The following is a 27,529-nucleotide window of genomic DNA, read 5'->3' as shown; positions in this document are numbered from 1 at the left end:
TCTGAGGAACCATTTCCACAGCTTAAGGTGGATGGGGGGGGACTCCCGCGCCAGGGGTTTCTTCGGGTCCTGAGCTTGGAGGGGAGAGGTGCTCTCCCCTCCTGCCACCCAAGTGGTCCCATGGCAGGCACAGAGACAGCACAGCGGCGTGGAGAGGAGGCAAGAGAGAGTTTATTGTTGGGGATGTCACATTTATAGGGTTCGGAGGATTCCCAGGGGAACCAATGACAGGTGGCAGGAAGGGTTAACAACCAATAGGAAGGGGTTAAAGGGGCCAATGAGAACAGCTCAGGAGATCTGCCCAGGACATTCCTGCAGGGGAGAACATTGTCGGGGGGGGGGGGCTTGGGAAGAAGAAAGCAGGAGCCAGCAAAGAGACTACAAAGAGCCATTTTGAAGCATGTTTAAAGCACAGCTACTGCCCCACTGGGCTCCATGTCCTGCAGCCAGAGGAGCTGCCTGGCTTCAGGCAGAATCCTGGGAGTTGAGCTGCAGGAGTGTGTGTGCTGAGAGCTGCCAGGGCTGATGGGGCTGTGCAAAGGCAGCTCAGCCTGGCTCTGATGGGGCTGAGACACTGCCCCGGCCAGTGGGGTCAGGGACACGGGCAGGGCGAGGAAACTCTGCCCCCCATTCTGAGCAACAGCAGGAAACCAGAGAGGCAGATGTTGGATGCAAGATTCTTTTATTGCAAGGGCAGAACACACTGGACAAAGACACATGAGGCAGAGGCAGGCAGGTTATGTGCCCAGGCTGGCAGAGAGCTGATCCTTCAGGCTTGTGCCAGGCAGGGGCTCTTGCAGAGAGAAGCAAGTGCCCTGTGGGACCATGGGGGAGTCGGGAATGTGGGCACGGGCAGGAGGGGGAGAGGAGTCATGGGGAGAGGGACAGGAGAGGAGGAAAGAGGGGAGGAGAGAGGCTGAGAGCCCCAAAGGGCTGTAGGGCTGCTGGGTGAGGCTTTAGCAGATTTTCCTGGAGTAGCGGGGCAGGAGCCAAGGGCTGCAGGCGGGAGCAGCGCAGGCTGTGGGAAAGGTGCAGAGGCCCCCCGAGGCCTGGGTGGCCCCTTGGCCGTAGAGGCCCCCCAGCCCCAGGGAGCCCCCAAAGGCGGGGGCTCCGGCGGAGCCCACCACGGCTTGCTGGGGGAAGGAGCTGAGGATGGGGCCGGGGAAGGTGACCACCACGGGGGGCGGCTGGATGAAGGCCGTGGAGTCGGGGCACTGGCGGGCGCACAGCTCGTTGCAGCTCTCGGCGATGGGCTGGGGCACAGCCACGCTGGGCTTGGGCACAGCCACGCTGGCTTTGGGGGGGCACAGCTCGTAGCAGGACATCTCGGCCAGGGATGCGCTGGAGCTCTGCAAGAGGGCAGCAGTGAGGGCAGCAGAGCTGCAGAGGGCAGCGGCCCAGGCCCGGGGGCCGGGGCTGCAGCAGGAGCCAGCAGCACAAGCGCTGCCACACTTACCCTTTTCCCTGAGGACAAGGTGGCCAGAGCAGCTTGGCACAGCCTGGCCCGGCCAGGCCTTTTATAGCAGCCCCACCACGGCTCAGCCCCGGCCGGGCCAATGTGCACAGGGGACACTCCCTGCTGCTGATGACACCAGGGCTGGGCCGCTCCTGCCCCTCCCTGAGTCAGCATCCCCCCGGCTGCCACCCCAGCACATCCCGCTGCCCCAGCCTGCTGCCCCTTCCTGCCTCCTTGCCCTTTGTCAGCAGGGATCTCTCCCTCAGTGGGGCTCCAGGAATACCAGGGAGGGGTTGGGGTGCTTGGGGCAGCACTGGCAGGAATCAGGAACACTTGGGCACTGCTTGGCATCTCTGGGCCTTTCACAATTAACTGAGGGAAGTGCCCAGGGAATCTTTTGTCCCCTAGCCCTGCAGAGCTCCATGGCCAGAGCCTGGAGGTGGATGGAGCCCGGCTCTGCTGGGCGGGCCACTGATGCCTCGTGCTGAGCAGGCAGGGCCCCGAGGAGCTGCCTTGGATTTGGGTTTCGTAACCTTTGCCCTGTGCAGATGGCCCCACTGAGATAATGAGGAGCCAGCAGGACTGATGTGCCCCATGAGCTGGCAGCGTGCGAGGGGGTAATTGCAGGGGCTGAGAGAGCGGGTTGGGGCTGTCCAGGAGAGCCAGTCAGCAAAAGAGCCCCGTGGCAGGCAGGGAGGAGGCAGGGGCTGGGCCCCCAGCGCCACGTGCCCCCAGCATGGGCAGCTCCCGCCCCGCCTGCCCGGCCCCCCATAAAAGTGCTGCCCTGGGCCAGGGCTGCATCCACTGCTGCGGCCTCGCTCTGCTCAGCACAAGGGCAGGTGGGTGCCCGGGCTCTGGGCCTCCTGGGGCAGGCCCTGCCCACGGCCCTCCCTGGCCACCACAGCTGCCAGGGCAGCGGCTGTGCTGGGAGCAGCCTGGCAGGGACTGGCAGGGATCAGCTGCACTGGCACCAGGCACCAAGGGCCCCTTGGCTGCCACAGGCACAGCCAGGCTGGGCACAGGGCTTGGGGAGAGATCTTGTGTTTCTCTCTGTGTGGGTATCAGGGCACTCTGGGGCCTGGGGGGCAAAGGACAAGTCATGGGCAGAGAACTCTAGTCCATGTGGCTCTGAGCACTTCTGTTTTGGGGCAGCCAGGGATCATTGAACTGCTCAGCCTGGGGGTCTCCTGCTTGCTCATGACACCTTTTATTTGTGGTTTTCTGTTTCAGCCTCACCTCCCTCGGGCCAAGATGTCCTGCTACGAGCTGTGCCCCCCCAAAGCCAGCGTGGCTGTGCCCAAGCCCAGCGTGGCTGTGCCCCAGCCCATCGCCGAGAGCTGCAACGAGCTGTGCGCCCGCCAGTGCCCCGACTCCACGGCCTTCATCCAGCCGCCCCCCGTGGTGGTCACCTTCCCCGGCCCCATCCTCAGCTCCTTCCCCCAGCAAGCCGTGGTGGGCTCCGCCGGAGCCCCCGCCTTTGGGGGCTCCCTGGGGCTGGGGGGCCTCTACGGCCAAGGGGCCACCCAGGCCTCGGGGGGCCTCTGCACCTTTCCCACAGCCTGCGCTGCTCCCGCCTGCAGCCCTTGGCTCCTGCCCCGCTACTCCAGGAAAATCTGGGACACCTGCGGGCCCTGCTAGACCCAGCCCACACCCCACTGACAGCGCTCACCACGCTCCACAACCCACCAGCTGCACAACAGCCCTTGGCCTCCTCCAGCCCGGCACCACCAGCCTGCCTGGCTCTTGCCCACCATCTCTCTCACACTCTTTCCTGACCCTCTCTCCACAATAAACTTTTCCTGCAGCCAAGTCTTGTCTCTTTCCGTCTTTCTCCAAAGCCAAAAAGACCCAGGGGTTGTGGTGTTTGTCGGCTGACGGAGTCCGGGAACTTCTTCCCTGCACATTTTTTGTTAATGGCAAAGTATTCCTCATAACTTAAAAAATGACTATGATAATAACACCAGGGGTTGCTGGGATTTTCTGAGCTCTGAGGAATTGGAACACCATGTAATTAAATTATATATAAATTATATATGTCATGTATATTGTAAGACAGCTTTGGCTTTCCCACCTCTCCCCCCCCACTGCATGTTAGATGTGAATGATTATTTCATATTGTACTTCAATAGATGTGACAAAGGGAAAATATTCCCTATCAAAAAAAGCATATTGCTCATTGCTTATGCTTATGTCTGATTAACTCATCAGTAATTAGCATGGTATGAATGAAATGCAGCTCTGCCTGGTACTGACAATTTATGCACAGGCAAATTTCTGCCAGAGAAGAGGAAGAGAAAGAACATTGCCAAACACAAATTATGATGCACCAAATATTTAATGAGCGAGAAGTGGCATTAAAAAAAAAAATGTACAGCATAAGAAAGCAGTCGGGTTTCTATGGATAAAATTAATTATAAAATTAATTCTCCGTTTCCAGGCAGCGCTTTACAGCTGGACACCCAGTTCCTACGTGCAACAACCAAAATTGCATTTTTCGCCTCCCTGACAACACAGAAAGGCCTCAAACCAGCAGTGCCAAGCTCCCGCAGTGCCAGTAGCTCGGGGGGAAGCTGAGGGGGGTCAGCAAGCCGTGGTCACCAACTCAGTCCTGCAGCCGGGTCGCGCTTCTCGTCTCCGGGCGGTTCCTCCGGGGCCACTCCCGAGGCCTCCTCAGGGCCCACAGCGGTTGGAGCGGCGATAGGACCTCCCGTAGAGCCCCCCCAGCCCCGAATAGCCGAGGCCCCCCAGCCCCGAGGAGCCCCCGGAGTTGATGGGAACCCCCCCGGCGCTCAGGGCGTCGCCCACGGCGGCCGAGGCCGAGGAGCCCACGGCCGTGTTCTGGGGGAAGGAGCTCAGGATGGGCCCGGGCAGGGTCACCACCACGGGCGAGGGCTGGATGACGTACGTGGAGTCCTGGCACTGCCTCACGCAGGGCTCGTTGCAGCTGTTGGCCAGCGGGGTGGGGCCGCAGGAGCTGGGGGCACACAGGTCGTAGCAGGACATGGCCGGGGTGTCACCGGGGCTGCAGCACAGCAAGGGAGGGAACACAAGGAGGAATTTGTGGTTAGAGCCGTGTGGTTAAGCTGCTGACGTGAGGGAGAGTGAAAGAGGATGTGGAGAAGGGAATATTGGGTTAGTCTTGGGTTGAAAAGAGGCTTCATTGAAGGTCAGACTCCTGCACAGGGCACAGAACAGCTCGGGGGGCAGCTCTGCCTCCCCTGAGCAGCTTTTGGCAGCTCAATCCCAACCACGCTCCTCCAGGATCCTCCAGCCCTGGGTGGGCAAGTGGGGGACAAGGCTTATGATCTGTCAGAAAAGGGAGGGGGAAACTCTGCCCCAAAATAGAGAGAAAAATTGAGATTTCCTCAGCGAGCAAAAGTGAGGAGCACAAACTGCCCTGTGAGGGTGGGGAGGCCCCGGCACAGGGTGCCCAGGAGACATTCCAGACCCACCTGGACACGCTCCTGTGTCACCTGCTCTGGGTGACCCTGCCCTGGACTGGAGGGTCTCCAGAGGTCCCTTCCAACCCCAGGTACTCTGGGGTTCTATCCCAAAAGCCAAAATCTCTGCACAGATTCACCACATCCACCTCCAATTGCTGAGCAATAACAGGCAGAGATTGGAACGTTTTGGAACTGAATTATTTGGTGACATAAATGAAAAATGAGGCTGAAGTCCTGCATCCAACCACCTCCACCTTCACGGAACAACAACCTTCTCCTGGAAAAAAAGCTGCTTGGTGGTCCCCCCCACCCAAAGCACAAACCTCAGACTGCTACAAAGAGGGTGTAAAAATAAAATACAATGAAGGCAACTTTAAAAAATAGGAAAGAAATCAAGACTTACCCTTTCCACTGAGGAGAATAAAGCAGAAGTGGATGAAGCTCCTCTGACTGTGCTGCCTTTTATACTCCAGCCCAGAGAGCCTGAGGATCTAAGGCATAATTTGTGCCATTTACCAGCCAATTACCAAAGACTTCTCAGATGCAAAATCCTCCTGGCTGGTGATTTACTTTTTCCTCACTGTTTGGATTTCCTGCCTTGGTTTAATTTCCTCCCTGTAATGTTTGCATTCCACTCGAGAGGTTTCTTTTATCTTCAGATCTTGGGAGCCCAGTTCATTCTTGCTCAGATGAACTGATTCATCTGAGCTACTGAAGAAATTATTTTGCATCCCAAGGACCGATGGCACAGATGAATAAATCTGCTAGGAAAGATGGATGGGAACTTCCCTGTGAAATCCCCCTTCCCCCTTCATGGGGAGCAGAAGTTTTTGACACATTTCACTCTGAGAAGGCCAGAAATTCCTATTTCTGCCTCAGAACTGGACTGTGGGTTTGCCAAATTCCCCTCAAACAGCCAGAGAGCCACACAGACATAGGAAATAAAATTGTTACACAAAGCACTTCGAGCTGATTAGACTTCACCAGTCTCAAAGGTACTGGGAAATAGATTATTTGAGGGAACATATTTTATTTTCTTGACTCAGGAGACAGGATGAAAGAGTATCAGCAGCATCTGATCTACTCATTTCCTATTAAACTACTTCACTTCCATGAAGGAATTTGAGACACAGCTCTTCAATTTGGGAACTGAGTGTCCAAGTCCTTCATCTGAGAGTCTGCAGTTTAACTTCCTACATCAAACCCCAGGAAAACAATCCAGGTCAGATGGGGGATGCCTGTGAATTTTAGGCTGGTCAGAGACACTCAAAGTCTTGCACAGGTTCAGCTTTGGGGTCATTAAAGACGCCAAACAGTTTTACATTTGCCATTAAATTATTACTTTCCCTTACTGGGCCTTGCACTATTATGCAAAGTTGTTCCCCCCATCATCAGCAGTCACTCACAGAAGTTTGTAATGTTCTTTTTGTCCCTTTGAAAGCGAATTCTGTCGCTTTCCCTTTGCATGTCTCCCAGAGCATCGCAAGGTGCAACGATCCCATTTCCTTTTCAAAGGCAATTTCGAGATTCAAAAGTAATTGCAGGCAATGCCCAAGCAGACTCGAGGGCAGGGATCAGTATTCCAAGCTCTCCTCATGTTTAAATCACCGAGGCAGAGACATGCAAAGCAACCCCTGAACTGGGAGTATCTCCCTGAACATCTCCTGGGAAATAAGTGCTGGTTGTGCACTTTTGAAGAACAAAAGTCTTCCAAGTTCCCAAACCCTCAGACATGCAGATGGGGAGTTATCAGCCAGTGGGCAGGTGTGGGGACACCCTTTGAACATGACCAACTTTGAAATGGGTGACCAAGATCACTCAGGAATGTCACAGACTTCCCCAGAAACTCCAGTCCCTCCATTTTATACCTGAGATGCAAAGCAGTGTTTGCACAGAGTCACCTGTCAAAAAACCCAGTTCCACTCCTGAGTCACTGGGTGTCCCCAGACGTGATGATCTCCATCTCTGACACGGATTGAAGTTCTCCTGTCCTGGGGATCTCCCAGAGTTGTCCCAGTGCTCTTACACACAGACACCCTCTGTGGCACCCAGATGGGGAAAAACACCTCCTGGGCTGATCCCCCAGCGTGGGCAGGGGGGGTCTGAGCCCCTCTGCCCCCTCAGCTGAGACCCCCCAGCAGAGCTGGGGAACAGCCCAGGGAGCACCTGGAGCTGCTGGAGCCACTCCAGAGGAGCTGAACAGGGGGGTGGAGCAGCTCTGCTGGGAGGAAAGGCTGGGAAAGTTGGGATTGTTCAACCTGGAGAAGAGAAGCTTTGGGGTGACCTGATTGTGGCCTTTCAGGACCTGAAGGGGCTACAGGGAATGTGGGGAGAGACTTTGGACAAGGGCCTGGAGTGCCAGGACAAGGGGGATGGGTTCAGAGTGACAGAGGGAAGGGTTGGATGGGATACTGGGAATAAATCCTTCCCTGTGAGAGTGGGGAGGCCCTGGCATAGGTTGCCCAGAGAAGCTGTGGCTGCCCCTGGATCCCTGGAAGTGTCCAAGGCCAGGCTGGAGCAACCTGGGACAGTGGAAGGTGTCCCTGCCCATGGCAGGGGGTGAAATGAGATGATTTTTAAGGTCCCTTCCACTCAAACCATTCCAGGGTTCTCTGACATTCCTTTATAACAATAACAATCTCTCGACATGATGAAGTTGTGGCTTTGAAAACCAACTCATCAAAAGGGACAGAGATGATAAAAGGAGTCATAAGTCCACTTCTGAAGGTGGTTGTGTGTCCAGCTAGTCTGGCTGGCTCAGTCCTCTCATCCCAGGAGCTGAAAGCTTTGGGATATTAGAGAATATTAGAGAGGTCAGTGATCCCAAATCTCACGGTCACTTATCAGGGATGGAATCACACACTCAGGACTCCAATTAAAGCTCCTGCTGTGACAGCAGGTGGTGCTCCCAAGTTGTGACCAAAGTGCCAAAGAGCAGACAAAATTCCTAAGCAAATTGGATTTTGACTCCTGGCCATTTTGGAAGGTGGAGTCAGCAGAATGGAGTCAGGAATATTCAGTGGATGCAAAGCAGAGAGATGAAAGGGGCCCCGTGGATGGTGGTTTCCCTCCATGGCCAGGAGAAGTCCAGGCAATCAACACAAACAGCAAACAACCCAATTTCACTCCTGGGAGCCCAAATGCAAATCAGAGCCACAATTCAGGCAGGGGCTGGTTGGTGAATGTGCAGGGATGGCTCAGATCCCCCAGGCAGCCTGAGGGAGCTGTAAAAGCCTCTTCCCCCCTCCCTGTGCACACAGCAGACACTGTACTTCTGCCTCCAGAGTCTGGTGGGTTGTAATTAAATTACATTTTTTATGTGATTATATTTTGCAATTCTATCCCTCTGCAGAATTTGGAATGGAAACACCTTTGCACTGACAGGAGCAGAAAATACTTCAGGGTCCTGCAAAAACAGCTCCTGTCACTTCTTTTCCATGGGACCAACTTTTTTCAGCTCTTTGAGAGAAACTCTCCCCTGGGAGGGCGGGGAGGTCCCAGCACAGGCTGCCCAGAGGAGCTGTGGCTGCCCCAGCCCTGGGAGTGTCCAAGGCCAGGTTGGAATAACCTGGATAGTGGAAGATGTCCCTGCAATGGACTTTACGTGGCCTTTCCAATCCTTTCCAGCCCAAACCATCCCATGTTCAGGGATGGATATTGGCAGATGCAAGTTAATGAAACAAGAGAAAGAAGACAGAGACAGTCCTTTGTTCAGAGCACGTGGATCAAACCAGGCCCTGTTTTATGCTGCTTTTTAGTACTACTAAACCCTGGGCTAACAAGGAACTTGTTTCCTTGGTTTTTTTCCAAATAAAACACAAAACCAACTTGGGAGGCAGCCCCCGAGCTTGGCTTGCCTAGAAAGCTTCCTGTGTAACATGACAATCCAGCTCAAAATCTGCAGCAGTGAATAAAAACACTTTCTGGTTGGCTACAAAACCAAACAGGGAAACCCTTTCCTTTGGGACTGTGCTCTTTATGGGTTGCTACACCAAATTTTAACCTAAAAAGGCAGTCTGGGACAGGAGTGAAGGGGGGAAATGATGCTTGAGGATTGTCTTTGCTTTTCATTTTGAGGTGAGCTGCAAATCAGACCCTTCTGACACAATTTCTGAATGAAACATCCCAGCTTTGGGAGGGATCTGCATTCACAGGGGTTACCTCTGGGAAGAGGGTTGGTTCCACTGATGAGAAGAGAATTGCAAGAGCAGAAAAATGCACTTGGTCATGAGAAATATCCACCTGAATGCATTAAAGACACTTTCACTGCAGTGCCTTACTCAGAACTCTTTGCAGCCATTGACGTCCTTGGAATTCATCACCTTTGATCAAGCAATAACTTCAGTTGAGATGGCAAAAAATATATTACACATTTAACTCAGACCAACCTTGTCCTGTATTAGAACATCAAACTTTCCATTTGCTTCTGTTGTTTATTAAGAAAACCTGCTCCTTAAAATTATTAATTCTTTCATGGTCTTCCTTCACCTCCTTTAATTTAGTTCCACTAATGAGTGCAGTCAATGCAACTTCATCAACAGCTTTCCCTGGCTTTAATTACAGCTCAGCATCAGTCTGGACAGACACAGACAAAGACTCCAAGCAAGACATTTTATAGAGCTCAGGCTGGAGCTGTTTGGGCTGACAGGACAGTGAGTCACCCAGAGCCTTCAGGTGAAGCTTTTCCAAACCTTCTTCCTTCAGGGACCAAAGCTCCCAGTCTCCAAACCTTTATTCCAGCACAGTCAGGCTGGAACAAAGCAATGCCTGATAAAGCTCAGCTTTGCCAGGCGCAGCAAATAGGAGACAGGTTATAAAGACACACTGAAAAAGGGTTAGAACTTAAAAATCTTCCAGATTTAGTCCTTTAATCTCTTTCTCCCAGACGTGCTTCCCAGGCCAGCAAATTCCCAAGGCCAATTCCCTCGTGAGAACACTGCACATCCCTCTCCTCTCCCCCTCCCAGACTCACCAGGGTCTGAGCTCAGCTGCCAAAAGGTGCTGCACCCACCAAGAAGCTCAGGCTGAACTCAGAGGGATCCCCAACCCTCCCACCACCCTTTTCCTGACCAAACCCTGCTTCTCCTCCTGCTTTTAAAGGGATCCCAAGCATCTCATCTTTAGAAATCACCTGTTTCTGTCTCAACCCATGGCAGGTGAAGGCCAACCCTTTGATAAGGGGTCTCAGGCTTGAATTAAAATGTACAGACAAAAGAAAAATCATCTTCCACGACTGAAATCTGACTCCTTGTGTTTTGGGAATGGGCATGAGGGGCTGGGGAAGAAGGAAGGACAGACAGACTCGGAGTAGGATGCAGCACAAATTTAATGAGGCTGGGGAATGGAATATAAAGGTAAGGAACACATTTCTATGGTCCAGTGAGGACAGAACCCACTCATCCCTCTCACAGTGACACACTCAGCAACCTGAAATCTTCCTTCTTCATTGGTGAACTGCACTAATTCAGCCACGCAGGACAATTCCTAACAATTCCGTGTTTTCCCTGTTGTCAAACACAGACACAAAAGCAGGACAAGACATTTGATCAGAAATACCAAGTAAAGCACAACAAAAGACAAGCGAAGGCCTGGTTGGAGGAGGTGCAAAAGCTCCCACAGCTCCAGCGGCTCCGGGGGAAGTCGTGGGTGTCCAACATCACGTCTGCAAACCGTGGCCATGAGCTCAGGCCGGGGTCAGGTCGTGCTCCAGAATTCCTGGTGATTCCTTCCCACCTTTTCCCTCCTGGAGAGCGTTACCAGGGCCCGGAGAAGCCCCTGTGGAAGGTGCTGGAGCGCCGGGAGGGCCGGTTGTAGCCCCCGCCCAGCCCGGGGTAGCCAAAGCCCCCCAGTCCCAGGGAGCCCCCGGAGCTGATGGGAACCCCCCCGGCGCTCAGGGCGCTGCCCACGGCGGCCGAGGCCGAGGAGCCCACGGTGGTGTTCTGGGGGAAGGAGCTCAGGATGGGCCCGGGCAGGGTCACCACCACGGGCGAGGGCTGGATGAGCACGGTGGAGTCCTGGCACTGCCTCACGCAGGGCTTGCTGCAGCTGTTGGCCAGCGGGGTGGGGCCGCAGGAGCCGGGGGCACACAGGTCATAGCAGGACATGGCCGGGGGTGCAGGACCTGAAACACAGGGCAGAGGTGAGTTGTGCTGCTGAAACACAGGACAGAGGTGAGTTGTGCTGCTGAAACACAGGACAGAGGTGAGTTGTGCTGCTGAAACACAGGACAGAGGTGGGTTGTGCTGCTGAAACACAGGACAGAGGTGAGTTGTGCTGCTGAAACACAGGACAGAGGTGAGTTGTGCTGCTGAAACACAGGACAGAGGTGGGTTGTGCTGCTGAAACACAGGACAGAGGTGAGTTGTGCTGCTGAAACACAGGACAGAGGTGAGTTGTGCTGCTGAAACACAGGACAGAGGTGAGTTGTGCTGCTGAAACACAGGACAGAGGTGAGTTGTGCTGCTGAAACACAGGACAGAGGTGAGTTGTGCTGCTGAAACACAGGACAGAGGTGGGTTGTGCTGCTGAAACACAGGACAGAGGTGAGTTGTGCTGCTCCTGCACTGTGACCAGAGCAGGGGCTGTCCAGGGATCCCTCGAGGAGCTGAGTGAGGAGCGGTTTGAGGAGGAACCCAAGTTCTTAATGGGCACCATAACATAGGAAAGAGATGAAGCCCTTACAGAGCATCCAAACAGAGGGCAAAGAGATGGGGAAGGGCTTTGATTTGAAGCCGTGGGAGGGCACTGAGGGGACTGGGTGTGTTCAGCTGGAGCAGAGGAGGCTGAAGGGAGACCTCAGTGCAGTTCCAGTTCCTGGGCAGGGGCAGAGGAGGGGCAGGGACTGAGCTCTGCTCTGTGTGAGCAGGGACAGCACCCAGGGAATGGCTGGAGCTGTGCCAGGGCAGGGTCAGGTTGGATCTCAGAAAAAGGTTCTTCCCCCAGAGGGTGGTTGGGCACTGCCCAGGCTCCCCAGGGCAGTGGGCACAGCCCCAAGGCTGCCAGAGCTCCAGGAGGGTTTGGATGATCCTCTGGGACACAGGGTGGGACTCTTGGGGATGGGGCTGTGCAGGACCAGGAGCTGGACTCGATGGTCTTTGTGGGTCCCTTCCAGCTCAGCACATTCTGAGATTCTGTTCTGCTGAACCCTCCACACTTGGTCTGTGTGGAACTTGGTCACACCACTCTGAACACACCCCAGAACTCACGAGAGATATTTCATGTGCACCTGCAGGACCTGAAAACTTGTTTGGGTCCCAAAGTTGATAAACAGCCCTAAATGGTGAATGTGGCTCATTGGCATATTAATGATTATTATGACTCACCACCAACATATGAAATAGGAAAATGTACTTTTTTTATATCAAAACCCCTTCCTCCCTCAGAGAAAAAAAAAAAAGCTGAATTTGCCACAAAATGAGTGAGGAAAAGCTACAAAACCATCAAGGCAATAGTTTGTTGTATAAAGAGAGAATAAATGGCTTCAGACTTACCTTGTTCACAGCAAAGAAGGCAAGAGAAATGTCTGGCAGAGCCTGGAGTTGCTCAGGTTTTTATACCGAGCCTTAAGTTGCCCAACAACTTGGGCCACTCTTTGTGCATGAAGTGATTTATGAGCCACTACTGATTACATGTTTTTTTGCCTCAGTATTTGTGCTTATTACTCCTTCACTTCCTTATCTTGTGGCATGTATATCTGACCACAAGATTGTTTCATCTTGAAATATTCTGGGCCAGCCTAATTCCTGGGAACAGTGGCATGATTAATTCAGAAGGATTTGTTCTGCCTTCAAAACCCTCTTGGGTCTGCTTGGGGTCATTAGAGGAGATTAAGCATCATTTGCATCATGCAGTCCCTGGTCCCCTCCTCTGCCAGGTAAATCCCGGGGGAAAACATCAATTGCTGCTTTTGGAAGTGAATCCATGGGTTTTGGGCCAGTCCTTCCCTGGACACCTCCAGGGCTGGGCACTCCCCACCTCCCTGGGCAGCCCCTGCCAAGGCCTCACCAGCCTCTCCAGCAAGAAATTCCTCCTTTTAAGGAAAGGAAAAGAGAGCCTGAATTTTACAGGCAGATTGCCAAGAACACACACAGTTTTCACCCAGCTACAGCCCCCAAAACCTTTCCTGGGTCTCTAATCCTGGGCCTGATCCCTTTGGAGTTCTTCATGGAAAAAAATCCACTTTTATTCTCATCTCAGAGCTCAAATATCAGCAGCTGTGTTTAGGTTGAATAAAAGGGTTGCTTTGCTTGGTGAGATTTGTTCCCAAGGAGGAGTTTTGCAGCAGGTAAAGCTTTGCCAAACCCAGCTGTGGAGGCAGAAGTTCCAGCCAAGAATCCTTCCCTTCCTAGAGAGTTTCTCCACCCCTGGAGGTGTCCAGGGAAGGACTGGACATGGCACTGAGTGCTCTGGGCTGGGGGACAAGGTGGGGATGGAGCACAGGGTGGATTTGAAGATCTTGGAGGTCTTTTCCAAATAATCCTTTTCTAAACAATCCTTATTTTATTGCAACACCCATTTCCCCAGCAGTGTCTGACTCTGATGTGTCAAAGACCAGTGGACCCAGTTGGAGAATTGCCAAAAGCCTATAAAGTGTCACTTGGAGCTGATTTTTCTGTGACTTTCCAGCAGCACGAAGAACTGGAGCCTCTTCTCCAAGGCGGACTTGCAGGATAAATGGTGAAGGGGAAAAATCCCTGAGCAGTTCCAGACACAGGGATCAGTCCTGGGGATTTGCTCTCTGAGACATGCAAACGAGCCCCAAATTAGGGCTGTCTTTGGGAAGGTCCCCTGGGAACAGAAACTCGTTTGGCTTGGTCAGAGCTTCCTGAGAACTTCAAAGTTTATCAGAAGCTTTATTAAAGAGCCAGAATGCAAAGTGTGACATTAAGTGCAAATTTAAGATACGTGACCCACATTTGAATTCCCATATCACTTGTTTAATGACATGTCATTAGGATTTGGGAGTGCAGGGCAGTAATTGGGCTGTAAAATTTATGCTATTGTTTCTGGCTGCAGGAATTACAGCTGGCTTATTTTATTTTAAATTTAGTGTAAAAAGCTCAAGGTTTGGTTTAAACCATCTCATATTTCAAGGGGATTGACAAAGAAACTTCCCTGGCTGTTTTTAGCTTCCCCAGCCCTGTCCATTCCTCAGCACTTCTCCGTATTCTGAGGGATTAGCAGCCTGTCTCAAAAATAATTTCCTCCCTAGCAGCAATCTGAGGAATTAATTTGCATAACAGCATCCACAGTTTATTGTCATCAATTTTTTTTTATTTTTCCTTCATCCAGGGTTTGCTTGGGAAACACAAAACACCTTTAAAATCTGACTGTGATTTTTAAAAAAAAAAAATCCAGCAACAACATTTTCAGAGATTTCCTCAGCCTTCCTTGAGAATGATTACAATAAACATTGTCCCAACTCCAGCCACTGCATTGTACAGTCAGAATGGCTTTAATGGCCTCAGCTTTGAGAGGAATTAAAGTGAGTGAATTAGAAGTTCACAGACTTTTATAATCAAGGACAGACCTGTGTATTCAGATTATAATTAAACCTTCTTGCATAATGTGAGAACATCCTCCTGAGACACCTGAGAGTGACTAAACTTCTGAAAAGAAACAAAAGGAAGATTCTTCATCAAAATTGCAGTGGGGTTTTACTCACAGTGATCCCTGTGGGAAGTCTCCAGGCACAAAAGTGACCCCAAAATCCCCGTATGGAGGAGCTTCCCTGGCAGGAGTGTCCCCTGCAGTTCGTTCTGAATCGTAATTAATTAGCTCATTACAAAGAATTAGGTGTCCCTGTGATCCCAGAGGGTTCCTGGTGCAGGCAGAGCCTGTGATTTGCTCTTCCCCACTTGTGCTGCTCAAATAACTCCCCCCAGGGCAAAGGTGTTCCAGCACAGGCATTTGTGTCCTCCCCAAGGTACCTGAAAGGAGCTCGTCTCATTGCTGATGTTATTCAAATGCTGCTGTAAAGAACTGTAAAATCACTCAAGTTTGAGGTTTGGTTTGGCATCTTAGTTTAGAATTTCCCTTTTTTTTGTCCAAAAATAAACGTGGCTCACTCCTGGATGAACACCTGGAGCGTTCATGCGAAGAACCAGGAGTGGTGTGGTCATTGTGCTGGAATTCTGCTGGGAACAGAACTGGAAAACAACACCAAAAACTCATTTCTGCTCGAGGGAAGAAGTTATTTAGTCACCAGAACCTCTGCAAAACAACACACCCAAAACGGGCGGGTTTTCTTTATTTCTCAAACCCGTTTGAGGGACTTTTTTTTTTTTTTTCAAATGCAGATTTTTAATTATGTTTCAAATTGGGAGAGTGCAATTAGTGCTGGGTGTGAGATCCACCTCACTGGGAGAGCAATGTCTTGGTGCCACCGAGGCTGAGGAATGTGGGATTTATTCCATCCCCTCGGAGCAGGGCTGTGCCTGCAGTAATTGGGAGAAACCCTTTGCACAGGTCATTTCTTCCTGCCAGGTGCTCCAGGAGATACCAACTCACCTGCATTTGGCTGCAGTTGTGTCCCAGGCTCCTGATTTAAATTTACTCCCATTGGTCATTTGGGAAGGGCCAGATCACCTCCCTGTTTGGAGCTGCAGACCCAGGACTGACACACATCCCTCCCTCACTTTTCCAGCCCAGAAGGAAGAGAAAGGATTTCATGCTCAGAATAAACTTCAGTGAAAATTCTGCAAAAGCGAGATTTTTGCTAAAAGATTGCAAAGTTTTTCAAATAAACAGCAAGAGACTTGGGTTGTGATGCAACATAACTTTAATGAGAGCAAAAAAAGCAGAATAAAAAAGCACGAAGTGAAAGTTGACATTTCTAGGATTCAAGACAAGAGCTAATATGGCTTTTCATCCTGGGTTTGTTTTCTCGGTGCTGCACTGAACTGGGACAAAAAAAAGCCCCATTTTTACAGCAGCAGAAACAAACCAAAATATTTCCTCAGAAACACAAAGGATCAAGGAATAAGACAAGCAGAGGCCCGACGTGAGGAGATGCAAAGCTCCCACCACCCCTAAATTCAGCTGGGGCCGTGGGTGTTCAGCATCACGTCTGGGCACCGTGGCCGGGTCGTGCTCCAGCATCCCTGGGGGTCGTTCCTGCTTCTCCCCCCGCCTTAGCAGGGCTCCCCAAAGCCACTCCTGGAGGGGTTGGGGCGCCGGGAGGGCCGGCTGGACCCCCAGGGCCCCCATCCCGAGGAGCCCCCCGAGGAGACGGGAACCCCCTCGGAGCTGAGGGAGCTGCCCAGGGCGGCCGAGGCCGAGGAGCCCACGGCCGTGCTCTGGGGGAAGGAGCTCAGGATGGGCCCGGGCAGGGTCAGCACCACGGCCGGGGGCTGGATGAGGTACGTGGAGTCCTGGCACTGCCTCACGCAGGGCTCGCTGCAGCTGTTGGCCAGCGGGGTGGGGCCGCAGGGGCCGGGGCAGCACAGCTCGTAGGAGGACATGGTTCTGGGGCAGAGGCAGGGCTGGAATACAGGGAAGAAGGTTAAACCCTTTAAAACCTGCAGTGAGTCCACAGAAGTCACCTAAGAGGGTAAGAGATGTCCAGGTACCTACAGGAGGTGGCTGGGGAGGTCACAGCTCTGTCACACCACCTGTCACAGCAAAACCCACGGGTGGAACTGGTGTTTTACACTAAATTTTTTACATTTGAGAGGTTTCTCTTATTTTCTGTGAGGCCTCTGAACTGTGGTGCCAGCCATGGAAAGTTTGTCCAAGCCCAACCAGCAAAGGGGTTTCCCAGCCTTTAGCCAGAACCCTCTGCAGAAGCCAACCAGGTTCGTGGCCACCCACTCCCCCAGCGGTCCTAAAAATCCTCTAAAATGGAGCATAAATCTGCTTGTTCTGAGAGATAACACTGCCAGAATCCTCCAAGTCCTGTCTCCTCATGCTCTGCTCCACAAGTAAATAAACCCTTTCTTTTCGGTACAAAGTTTCCAGTTTCCCCTGGAGGCCAAACAACGAAACCAGCAATATTTAGGAAGAACCCAAGAACCGACAACAACCAACAACAATAAAATAAAATAAAACAAAAGCAGCCATCAAAGTGGCAGTTTAGCATTTAAAAAGGCACTGGGAAGGTTCAAACTTACCTGTTCACCTGGGAGAATAAGGCAAGAGAAGAGGATGGAAGGGGCTTGTGTTCTATAGGCTTTTATAGCACGGTCCTGTTGCCTGCAGACCAGAGATGTTTATTATGCATGACATCCCCTAATGGCCCATGATTTGCATGCAAAACCCCCCAAACCCATCGACTCTTGTTGTTGTTTGTTCCCAAATCTCTCTTGGTGTTGTTCTGCTTTCCCCTTCCCCCTGTGACATCCCCACCCCTTTCATCTTCATCCCTGGGCACCCACTAAATTGCTTGGGAAGCTTGTGGTGACTCCTGTGAATTAGGGCAGTAATTACGGTGCCTCCTGAGGCCAGTGGACATTTCAGGCCCCATTTCAGTCATTAAGACACTGCTCGAGGGGAGTGTGGGTGATGTTTAGTCCTTGTTCAGGACTTCGCTGCTGGAGGTGAACAATCAGCTGGGAGGTGACGGCCTGGGCTCAGCCCACAAACCAGGGCTCAGCTTTGCCACAGGACAAGATGCAGAGCAGATATTCCCCAATGTTGCCCTTCCCACACAAACAGGCAGCTGAGAAGAGCAGCACAGTTCCATGAGTATTGCAAAGCCTGAAGAAAATTAAAACCAGTGAGAATTGCTGAGCAAGGACAGTAAAACACGTTCCTGCTTGGGCTGAGCCCGGTTTTATGAACCCAGCCCATCCAAACACTCATAAACCTGCAATTCTTTACCCAAACACACATTTTAATATCATTTCCATGCCAAAGTCACCATGAAATGCCAGGATGTGCAGCAATTATCACGACAAATTAAACATGAATGTGGACATTGAGGATGAACTTCAAATGTTGGGTTTGAGAGGCTCTGTCTGAGCCAAACGACAGCGTCAGGAGAAATTACCCCCAGCACTTCTTCATTTCTCAGGACAGGGTTTGGTGCCCAGCCAGCAGTGACCAGCCCTGGCTGGAATCCAACCTGCTGGAATTCCCTGCAGAGATGGAAAACATGCAGAGCCCAGGGATCAGGTGCCTCCTCTCAGCCCCTCAGCAGAGACAGGAATTAACTCCAGCTGCACAGAGGCTTGGAACAGAGCCTGGGCTGCAGAAGAACAAAGGACTTCAAAGTTCCCACCACCTTCTGACCAGGGGCTCAAATATGCAAAGTTTTGGGCTCCCCGATGTTGGAGGGACATGATGAGATCTCAGTGCTCCCATCACCAGGATAATAACTCAATCTCCAAGTATGTGGGTCAAGATCACTCAAAGGGCTTCACAAACGAATTCAGGTAAGCAACTTCAAAATCTTGAATTATTTTATTAAATGTTTTTATAATTTACCTAAAAAAATTTAAGCCAAATATTGATTTTTTTTTATAAAATCTTAAAATCTTCATCTTTTCTCTGCAAGAAAATTCTTCTCTCCTTTTTTTATAAAAGCTTTTTCTGTAGAAGAAAGAGTCTTTTTCATGCCTTTCCTCAAAATCTCTACTATCTACAGCCTGTTTAGATATTTTAAAAAATTAATTCCTTCTAGTAGGTAAAATCACTCACCCAAAGAATTCAACTCCCTTTCATCTGAGATAACCAAGGAATGCTTCCTTTCCCTCACTCTTCCCTCTGGGCACAGAAACAGTTTGTCTGGGAGGGCAGATAATATTTAAAAAAAAAAAAAAAAGGCTCATTACCAGCCTGGAAATGTTTGCATTGATATTCTGCCAGTTTGGTAATTGGCACCCAGGGTTCACCCAAAAGCTTGGGAGCCTTTGGGTGCTCAAAGGGAGACACCAACCCCGGCTCATGGACCAGGGATGGAGTTTCACACTCAATTAAAGCCCTTTGTGTAAGGAGCTGGTGCTGCCACGCCAGGCTGGGGAGGCACCAGATTGCCCCAAGAGCTGACAAATTACTCCATGAATTGAAATTCGTGTCGTTGTGTTGACTTGGGAGTCGGGCTTGTGAGGGAACAAGGCATTCAAATGATCCTCAGGTCTTGGGGATGAAAGAAGCTTTGAGGAAGGGTTTTCATCTGGTGCCAGGGTGAGACTGGTACATAAACCAGGAGCAATTTCACTGCTGGCAACAATTTAACTGCTGGGGACAACTGAAGCTGCTGCAACGTAATTTACAGAACCTACAATAATTTATATTTTTAATAATTATTTAATAATTTATATAAGTTATCAGAACGCCCCAAATCTTCACAATGTGAGAACCTCTTCAGTTTTTTCCCCAAACTGTCTCTTTGAGCAACTGCTGCAAATCTCATTTAAATCTCAGGTCCTTAATTTTAGCAGAACCAATTCACTTGCAGGGATTTACCATTTGCAAAGAGCTTGTAGTGACAGGACAACAGGGAATGGCTTCAAAGTGGCAGAGAGGAGGCTTAGGGGTGGATATTGGGGAAAAAAGAATCTTTACTGTGAGGGGAACCACAGCTTCCCTGGGCAACCTGTGCCAGGGCCTCCCCACCCTCCCAGGAAGGAATTCCTTCCCTATATCCAACCTAAATCTCCCCCCTTTCTGTGTGACCCCATCCCCCCTATCCTGTCACCCCAATTCCTGATGAACATCCCTCTCCAGCTTCTCTGCAGCCCCTTCAGGCCCTGGAAGGTGCTCTGAGGTCTCTTCACCACCTTCTCTTCTCCAGCCCCAAATTTCTCAGCCCGGTGAGGGTCCACTCAGGGATAAATTTCACCCAGGAAAAGTTTCAGAAGAAAATAAGAGGGGAAGGAAAAAAACCACCAGAAGACTGGAGATGCCACAACAGCAACACTTTATTAAGACCAAGGAGTGGATTAAAATCCTGCAAAGCATCAGGGGTCAGTGTGGGAAGAACAGGGGTCAGTGTGGGAAGAACGGCACAGCTCGTGGGCTGCATCCCACGGGCAGAGCTCTCCTTTCAGTGCAGGATTGCACCTTGAGCATCAAGTCCCACCTCCTCTCCAGATTAAACTTTTACACCAGGTAGCACCAAATGCACTGAGGAGCAGCAGAGCCACAGACTGGGCTGGAAACACAGAGCAAAACGAGAGGAGCGGCCTCATTTTAGGGAATGGCTGATTCCCACAGCTCTGCTTCGGGTGGAGCTGGGGGTGCCTGAGACTGCTTGTGAAAGCTGTGGCCGTGAGCCCAGTCCTGCTTTGGGCCGTAACTCGGAATTCCTGGTGATTCCTTCCTGCCTTTTCCCTCCTGGAGAGCGTTACCAGGGCCCGGAGAAGCCCCTGTGGAAGGTGCTGGAGCGCCGGGAGGGCCGGTTGTAGCCCCCGCCCAGCCCGGGGTAGCCAAAGCCCCCCAGTCCCAGGGAGCCCCCGGAGCTGATGGGAACCCCCCCGGCGCTCAGGGCGCTGCCCACGGCGGCCGAGGCCGAGGAGCCCACGGTGGTGTTCTGGGGGAAGGAGCTCAGGATGGGCCCGGGCAGGGTCACCACCACGGGCGAGGGCTGGATGAGCACGGTGGAGTCCTGGCACTGCCTCACGCAGGGCTCGCTGCAGCTGTTGGCCAGCGGGGTGGGGCCGCAGGGGCCGGGGGCACATCGCTCGTAGCAGGACATGGCCGGGGGTGCAGGACCTGAAACACAGGGCAGAGAGGGGGGATACTGTGCTCACAGCAGTGACCAGAACAGGGGCTGTCCAGGGATCCCTCCAGGAACGGAGCTGAGCAGGAAACCAAACCCTCCTTCCAGAGGCTGAACCACCCCCCCAGCTCTCGGTGGAGCAGAGGCAGAACCAGCAGTGGGTCAGAAGCAAAGGTGCCCGGGTGGTCACTTCAATTTTAGCAGCTTTGTCTCTTTGGAGAGACACCACCAGGACCCAGCCCCGTGAACTCAGAGCATGGCAGGAGCAATAAGGAGGAGAAACACCTGCCCACAAATGCACCTGTGGGTACAGTTCAATAGGCAGCTGGAAGATGAAATGAGGAATTATTCTCAAGGCTCCAGCTCTGCCTACACAGAGGTACAAATTCCAGTGTAATTAAGCATCCGTGAAGAGGAGGCCTTTCGAAAGCTTTCCCAGACACTTTTCCACAGATGTTCTACCTAAGAGAAAGCCAGGAATTCCCTGGATGCTCCCTGTGCCTGGTTCCATCACACCAAAAAAATCAAAGCCCACCGATTCCTACACCCATCCCAGCATGGTCTCCCTCGTTTTTGCTCTTCTTTCCCTTTATCTTCACGTTATGATCCCATTTCTCTACATTTCAGGAGATGTCATTGCACTCTGTAACATAACTTCAACATTTGGCAACCCAGCTGACATTTCAAACATTGCAGAGGATGGATAATACCCTTAAAGATATAAAATTCTGCTGAAAATTGAACTGGATCTTCTGTTTCCAGAGAACAGTTGGAGTTAAAATGGATTTTTAAAGATCACATAGTTCCAACCCCTTGCAGAGTTATTCCCCCCCTTCAGTTTGTTAATCTTTATTAGTAGTAGTATTTTCTAAGTCTGAAATCCCACATTTGAATGAATTTATATCACCAGTTCAAGGATCCCCATGGCCAAGTCAGGACTCCAGAAATTCTGCAATTCTAACAGCAAACCCCAAATTGTTAAACAGAAAAACTCCTCCCCCAGCAAATTCAGCAACAGGCAGAAAACTGTGGGGAAAAAAAAGGTTGTTAACAGGCAAGAACCCAGCAAATAGAGAAAGAAAAGAAGATTTAAACTAACCTTGTTCACAAAAGAGGAAAGAGGGGAGAGAAGTGGCAGGAAGGAGTTGAGTGGAGCTGGTTTTTATAGTGAAGCTCAGACGGCCTGGGGAGCACAGACACCCTTTGTACATGAAATTAGTTCCCAACAAGTATGTCCCGCATGCAAAACGCTTCCAACTGATTAAATGCCTTTTCCTCAGTGCTTATTACCTTGTTTTCATTTCCTTATCTTCTGCCAGACATTTGCAGTCTTACAGGTTTCTCTCATCTCGGGAATTAGGGGCTGAATTTATCCCAGTGCCACCTTTCAGGCACAACAAAGTTTGTATCCAGCCTGTGTTTCGCTTTAGTCATAAAGGAAAACACTAAGAATGTGTATAATACATAATTCATCCTTCCAGGGTGTTCTTTTATTAAGAAAAGGAGTCTAAATCCTTAATAAATTCCTGTCTCCAGCAGTGTTTACAAAGCTCTGCCTCCAGCCGAGTGTGAGAACAATCCAGACTGAATTCCGTGTTTTGGGAGGGCCCTGCTAAAACAGCACATCCACACCTGAGATCCCACAGGACCCAGGGAGAAAGAACCAGAGCCTGGCGTGGGATTTAGGGACAATTGTGTCACCCCAAAGCTTCTCTTCTCCAGGCTGACCAACCCCAGTTTTCCCAGCCTTTCCTCCCAGCAGAGCTGCTCCAGCCCTCGGATCAGCACAAGGGCTCCTGTTTCCTGTGGTGCCTCAGTTTAAACCCAAACTCATCAGAGATCGCTGCAATATTTTACAGAAACACTCCTGAACTGCCTCCTGGCCACGTCCCCACTCCAGGCTGGCTCAAAGAACTCACCCAAGAGGCTTGGAAACCTCCCCTGAGTGGGTTTTTTTTAGGATGTGAACACGACAACTGGTTTGAAGTGGGTCAGACTGGGAATGGCACAGAGGCTTTCAGTGAATGCCTTAATGGGATCTGAGATCCCCAGACAGCCACCAGCTAAAAAATTGCTGAGGAGCTGAAAAAAAACCATCTTTATTAGACTGTGCTTGGAGTCATTCCATGCTGACACTAATAGAGTCAGTGCAAAAGTACCAGAAATTAAAACTACCCATAAATTGGGAAGATGAAAGAATTTTTAATGGGTAGATTCTACTTCTCATGCAATGACAGGCTGAAGCCAGACTGAAAAACAAAACAAGGCAATTTCTGCTTCAAGAAAAGGTTCCACCTGCAAAAAAAATATATATATGTGGGAACTAATTAATGCACAAAAAAAGCCTCAACAGTCTCATAAATTCAGAGTTATTGCACCATTTCTCCAGTCTGAACATCCAAAGGGGCCATGGATTTCAAATCAATCTTCCCTCTCTTCAGGAACTGTGACTCTAATGATTTCAGGCCTTGCAGATGATGGATAAGACCCTTAAAGATATAAAATGATACTTGAGATGTAAAGCAGCACCTTCATTTAATTAAGTTTTCGTTGTCCTGCACAAACTCTCCCCAAAGCCGTGGTGGCTGAGGGTGGTTCCAGGGCAGGGCTCTCCTTTTCAATTTTAAATCCCCAAGGATAAATTCAGGGGCTTGTTTCCCCTCACATGGACATTTTGTTCTCCCGAAACTCATTTCTCTGCTCTTTACTCTCCCTTTGCCTCCTGGAAAGGCACCTTCCTGCCCCCAGAGAGGCCCTTCTTTGATGCTCCTCAGAGTGCAATCAGTGATTCCTGACAGATCTCAGGGAATAACTAATCACTTCAGTCAGACCAGTCCTGTGGGCAGGGCTGGTGCAGGAATTCCATCCGATTAGTTGGAAAATTCCCTCATGAGAACCTATTTTTAAGCCCAGACTCCGCTCAGTCCAGGACCTTCTCATTTACCAACTTTCACACTTTGCTTCTGCTGCCCCGAGCCACGGCCTCAAAGGGGACCCTGTGGAGGGACAGGCACCGAGATTTTCCTTCTGGTGACCATTCCAGGTCCTGAGGGAGCAGCTGGAGCTGTGCCAGGGCAGGTTTAGGTGGATCTCAGGTTCTTCCCCAGAGGTGGTTGGCACTGAACAGGTTCCCCAGGGATGGTCCCAACCCCAAACCTGCCAGAGCTCCAGGAGCGTTTGGACAACGCTCTGAGGGCCATGGGGGGATTTTGGGGTGTCTGTGCAGGCCCAGGGGTTGGACTTGGGTGATCCTTGGGGGTCCTTCCAACTCAGGCTCCCATGATTCTATCCCATCTTGTGTCCCCCTCTTTCCCCAGCTGTGTGGACACTTGGGCTGGTTCCACCCTGAACCTGAACTCCAGGTGTCTTCCCTCGAGTCCCTCAGCTCCTTCCCTCGAGTCCCACAACTATTTACACTCAGCACTAAGTAACTTTAATTTTCAGGTGGATTTTAGTGGGGCCTAAGCCTAAGCTGAAATATCACAGTTGTACTTTTACACACAGAGGTGGGAAAAAAAAGTTGGGGGGAAAAAAAAAAAACTAGCAAGAGAAATGTGTTTGGGAACCTGTTTGGTGCTTCTCAAGAGTGTAAAGCCAATTACATTCCTGTTTTCAGCTGGATTGTGGTGATTATTGGATTCACATTTTCCACTCTGTGTAGATTTTCATATAATGACACATTCTGTCCCAAAGAGATGAAAGGGGAGGAGGAAACCACAATGAAACTCAAATTCAGATGCAACATCAGTTTAATGATAAAAAGTCAAGTAGTTTTCAGCAAAACAAAAGGAATACATACATTTATAAGGGGAAAAGAAACCACTTAAACCATTCCATCTGAGAGACAGCAAGCAAGACTCAGCTTTTCCTTAACTCCTGAATAAAACCCATCCAACTGACCATTCAGAAGCACAGAGAGGTCAGTGTGAAATTCCAACTCACAGACACAAGGAAAGTCATCAAAGGCAGGATTTTAAAGAACAAGGCGAGTTGGCCACGTGTCCAGAAAGCCCCTTCCTTCCCTCCCTGGGCTGGAGGAGGGTGTGAAGGTTCTCAGCCCTCCTGGAAGCGCCGTCCAGCAGCTCCAGCAGCTTTGGGCTCCCTGGGCGAGGCACTCGCTGGGCTCAGGCCCGGCTTTAGCAGGGCAGGCACCTCCGGCCACAGTAGCGCCCACCAAGGCCGTAGCCACCAAGGCCACCCAGGCTCCCCAGGCCGTAGCCCCCGGAGTTGATGGGCACTCCCTCCTCGCTGAGGATGCTGCCCACGGCGGCGGAGGTGGTGGATCCCACGGCGGTGTTCTGGGGGAAGGAGCTCAGGATGGGCCCGGGCAGGGTCACCACCACGGGCGAGGGCTGGATCACCACCCGGGAGTCCTGGCACTGCCTCACACAGGGCTCGTTGCAGCTGTTGGCCAGCGGGGTGGGGCCGCAGGGACGGCACAGGTCGTAGCAGGACATGGCTGGGGGTGGCAGACCTGGCACAGAGGGCAGGGACAGCACAGGCAGGGTGTGAGATCTCAGCAGGAGAAACACAGACTGGGAGAGAAGGGACAGCCTGAGTGGGGAGGAAGGGAGATTCAACAGCACCAGTCCCAGAGCTCTCCCTGCAACGAAAGCCCAACACCTTCTCCCACCTCCCCACAGCAAGGAACAAGGACAAAGAAGTGAAGAGAGCAGGATGAAGGAATGAGGCTCTCAGTGACCACTGCAGAGAAGCAAAGCTTCTGCCAAGGCCACAGGAGAAAGAGGAGAACAAGGGGAAGGGAAGAGAGAGGCGAAGGCTCTTGCAGCTCACCTGGTTCACCGAGGAGGAGAAGGCAGGAGAAGTGGATGAGGAGCCTGCAGTCAGACGGGCTTTTATAGAGCCCCGCACAGCCCCGGGCCCAGAAGCACCTTTGCACATGGAACGTGTTTACCAAGCTCATCTCCCATGCAAAACATCCCAATTAGAGAAATGGGGACACTGCAAAGTGCCTTTTCATTTCCCTGTCCTTGCCATGCCCAGTCAGCCTCCCAGGCCCCTTTCAAGTGACACTATTAGAGGCCAAAGTGTTCCCAGGGGCCAGGACACGTCAGCACGGGCAGATGAGGCAGCGGGTGCTGAGTGTCTCATTCCACCCGGTGAGTCCAGGCCCTTTGCCCTCCAGGGCCTCACTTTAAACTCTTTCCTGACAAATTGGGTCAAGCTCCTCATCCCCCTGAGGCTTCAGCCTGGACATCCACCTCTGAGGGTCGGCCCCAGCCCTCCCCTGCTCTCAGGTTGGGCTCACTCACTCGGCTTTAGGCATCGCCTTTCTGGGCAGGGCTCCTCTGCTCTTGGGCTTTAGACTCTCTTTGAGACCGAGCTTTGATCTCAGCACAACTTTGCTGCTTCTTTTGCCTTTTTCCTCCTCTCCTTCATCCCAATCTGCCTTAAGCAGACAATTATCAGTGGTCAAGGATGAAGGTTCCCCTCCCAGCACTCTCGGCTGAAGGCACCTCCTTGACTTGGAGCCATCTCTGTGTCCAAGGCACATCCTGCCCAATGGACACATGTCCTTCTTTCTGCCCATGGTTTGCCACAGATACTGCTTTGGCACATCCTGACCCATGGCACGTGGCCAAACCCTTGGCAGGAATTCCACAGGACACCCAGTCCTGCTCAGCAACACAGGGAGGTGGTGGAGTCCCTGTCCCTGAAGGTGTTCAAGGAACAACTGGACATGGCACTCAGTGCTCTGGTCTAGTTGAGAAGATTTTGGTGGGTCAAAAGTTGAACTTAATCCTATGGAGGTCTTTCCCAACCTCAGGGATTCTGGGAGTCTTTGCAAGGACAGATGGAGGAGCAGAGAACAAAAGGTTCCCTCTGCTCTCCCTCAAGTACAAGCAGAGCAGCAGGACCAAAGCACTGCCTGGCTGGGAAGGAGGGACAGAGACCTGGGCTGGTGGGATCCCAGGCCCTCAGGATCCCCAGACTGGAGACACAAGGGCACGTTGAAGGGACCAAAGGATCACTGCTGGTGACCTCTGCAGGTCCAGTGTGCACAGCAGCTGAGTGGCATTTCTGGAGCATTTGCTGCCCATCTGCTCCAGGCTCCTGTCCCTTCAGGACACAGTGACACACAGGGAATGACTCCTCACCAGTTCATGCTTCTGCCCACAGGACTGTTCTGGGGGGGATCAGATGCTTCTCCTGCTCCCTTCCAAGCCTGCCTTTAGTTCCCAGAACATGTCACCGAGTGCTGTGTCCAGGGCCGGGCCCCTCAGGGCAAGAGAGACACAGAGGGGCTGGAGCGTGTCCAGAGAAGGGAACAGAGCTGGAGAAGGGTCTGGAGAACTCCTGAGGGAGCGGGGGGGGCTCATCACAGAGAAAAGGAGGCTCAGGGGGGACCTTCTGGCTCTGGAATTCCCTGACAGGAGGGGGGAGCCGGGGGGGGTCGGGCTCTGCTCCCAGGGAACAAGGGACAGGAGGAGGGGAAACAGCCTCAAGCTGTGCCAGGGGAGGGTCAGGTTGGCCATGAGGAGGAATTTCCTCCTGGAAAGGGTGTTCAGGCCTTGGCAGGGGCTGCCCAGGGAGGTGGGGGAGTCCCCATCCCTGGAGGTGCCCAGGGAAGGACTGGCTGTGGCACTGAGTGCTCTGGGCTGGGGCCAAGGTGGGGATGAGGCACAGTGGGGACTGGATGGGCTGGGAGATCTTTTCCAACCTCAGTGATTCTGTGATTCCTTCAGTTGAGTGGCCCCTCCTCTGTCAATCCCCAAAGCACCAAAATCTAGCAGCTGCCCTGGGTACAATCTGTCCCTTCAGCTCCCTGGGGTGTCCCTTGTGTTCAAGGGTTTGGATGTTGTGCTTGGATGAAGGAAAGGAAAACAACCAGTTATAGGTGCAAACTTGCAAGAACAGCTCTGGGCAGGAGGGTGTTGACCTGCACAGAAATCTCCCAGCAGGTCAGTGTTTTGCCTCATCAACTGGGAGCCAGTGTCCAACCTCCCT

General features: G+C 51.7%; 7 protein-coding genes across 7 annotated transcripts; 1 reads left to right on the top strand and 6 right to left on the bottom strand.

Moving 5' to 3' along the window:
* Positions 1 to 708: 708 nt before the first annotated feature.
* Positions 709 to 1,457, bottom strand: LOC116799712 (scale keratin-like). Its single transcript, XM_032713036.1, has one exon. The coding sequence runs from the start codon at positions 1,323 to 1,325 to the stop codon at positions 957 to 959; it is 369 nt and encodes a 122-aa protein (XP_032568927.1). The 5' UTR covers positions 1,326 to 1,457; the 3' UTR covers positions 709 to 956.
* Positions 1,458 to 2,015: 558 nt separating this feature from the next.
* LOC116799722 (scale keratin-like) lies at positions 2,016 to 3,213 on the top strand. The gene is made up of 2 exons (XM_032713050.1): positions 2,016 to 2,073; positions 2,687 to 3,213. Exon 2 carries the CDS (start codon positions 2,708 to 2,710, stop codon positions 3,092 to 3,094), a length of 387 nt encoding a protein of 128 aa, XP_032568941.1. The 5' UTR covers positions 2,016 to 2,073; positions 2,687 to 2,707; the 3' UTR covers positions 3,095 to 3,213.
* A 561-nt stretch (positions 3,214 to 3,774) lies between these two features.
* On the bottom strand, positions 3,775 to 5,585 carry LOC116799813 (feather beta keratin-like). Its single transcript, XM_032713199.1, has 2 exons — positions 5,303 to 5,585; positions 3,775 to 4,478 (listed from the first exon to the last, which is right to left on the bottom strand). Exon 2 carries the CDS (start codon positions 4,457 to 4,459, stop codon positions 4,127 to 4,129), a length of 333 nt encoding a protein of 110 aa, XP_032569090.1. The 5' UTR covers positions 4,460 to 4,478; positions 5,303 to 5,585; the 3' UTR covers positions 3,775 to 4,126.
* Positions 5,586 to 10,210: 4,625 nt separating this feature from the next.
* Positions 10,211 to 12,417, bottom strand: LOC116799699 (feather beta keratin-like). The gene is made up of 2 exons (XM_032713027.1): positions 12,390 to 12,417; positions 10,211 to 11,020 (listed from the first exon to the last, which is right to left on the bottom strand). The coding sequence occupies exon 2, from the start codon at positions 11,001 to 11,003 to the stop codon at positions 10,653 to 10,655; it is 351 nt and encodes a 116-aa protein (XP_032568918.1). The 5' UTR covers positions 11,004 to 11,020; positions 12,390 to 12,417; the 3' UTR covers positions 10,211 to 10,652.
* A 3,614-nt stretch (positions 12,418 to 16,031) lies between these two features.
* Positions 16,032 to 16,364, bottom strand: LOC116799772 (feather beta keratin-like). The gene has a single exon (XM_032713139.1). It carries the CDS (start codon positions 16,359 to 16,361, stop codon positions 16,032 to 16,034), a length of 330 nt encoding a protein of 109 aa, XP_032569030.1. The 5' UTR covers positions 16,362 to 16,364.
* Positions 16,365 to 19,888: 3,524 nt separating this feature from the next.
* On the bottom strand, positions 19,889 to 20,544 carry LOC116799700 (feather beta keratin-like). Its single transcript, XM_032713028.1, has one exon. It carries the CDS (start codon positions 20,534 to 20,536, stop codon positions 20,186 to 20,188), a length of 351 nt encoding a protein of 116 aa, XP_032568919.1. The 5' UTR covers positions 20,537 to 20,544; the 3' UTR covers positions 19,889 to 20,185.
* Positions 20,545 to 24,696: 4,152 nt separating this feature from the next.
* Positions 24,697 to 25,192, bottom strand: LOC116799696 (feather beta keratin-like). The gene has a single exon (XM_032713018.1). It carries the CDS (start codon positions 25,015 to 25,017, stop codon positions 24,697 to 24,699), a length of 321 nt encoding a protein of 106 aa, XP_032568909.1. The 5' UTR covers positions 25,018 to 25,192.
* Positions 25,193 to 27,529: the final 2,337 nt, after the last annotated feature.

Source organism: Chiroxiphia lanceolata, chromosome 29 (assembly GCF_009829145.1).
Source record: "Chiroxiphia lanceolata isolate bChiLan1 chromosome 29, bChiLan1.pri, whole genome shotgun sequence".
Classification (NCBI taxonomy): domain Eukaryota; kingdom Metazoa; phylum Chordata; class Aves; order Passeriformes; family Pipridae; genus Chiroxiphia; species Chiroxiphia lanceolata.
The sequence above is the reverse complement of the archived record's forward strand: the minus strand, read 5'-3'. Positions and strand labels throughout refer to the sequence as shown.

Excerpts from the sequence above, each read along its gene's own strand:
- LOC116799712 (XM_032713036.1), bottom strand. The coding sequence starts at position 1,325 with ATGTCCTGCTACGAGCTGTGCCCCCCCAAAGCCAGCGTGGCTGTGCCC.
- LOC116799722 (XM_032713050.1), top strand. The coding sequence starts at position 2,708 with ATGTCCTGCTACGAGCTGTGCCCCCCCAAAGCCAGCGTGGCTGTGCCC.
- LOC116799813 (XM_032713199.1), bottom strand. The coding sequence starts at position 4,459 with ATGTCCTGCTACGACCTGTGTGCCCCCAGCTCCTGCGGCCCCACCCCG.
- LOC116799699 (XM_032713027.1), bottom strand. The coding sequence starts at position 11,003 with ATGTCCTGCTATGACCTGTGTGCCCCCGGCTCCTGCGGCCCCACCCCG.
- LOC116799772 (XM_032713139.1), bottom strand. The coding sequence starts at position 16,361 with ATGTCCTCCTACGAGCTGTGCTGCCCCGGCCCCTGCGGCCCCACCCCG.
- LOC116799700 (XM_032713028.1), bottom strand. The coding sequence starts at position 20,536 with ATGTCCTGCTACGAGCGATGTGCCCCCGGCCCCTGCGGCCCCACCCCG.
- LOC116799696 (XM_032713018.1), bottom strand. The coding sequence starts at position 25,017 with ATGTCCTGCTACGACCTGTGCCGTCCCTGCGGCCCCACCCCGCTGGCC.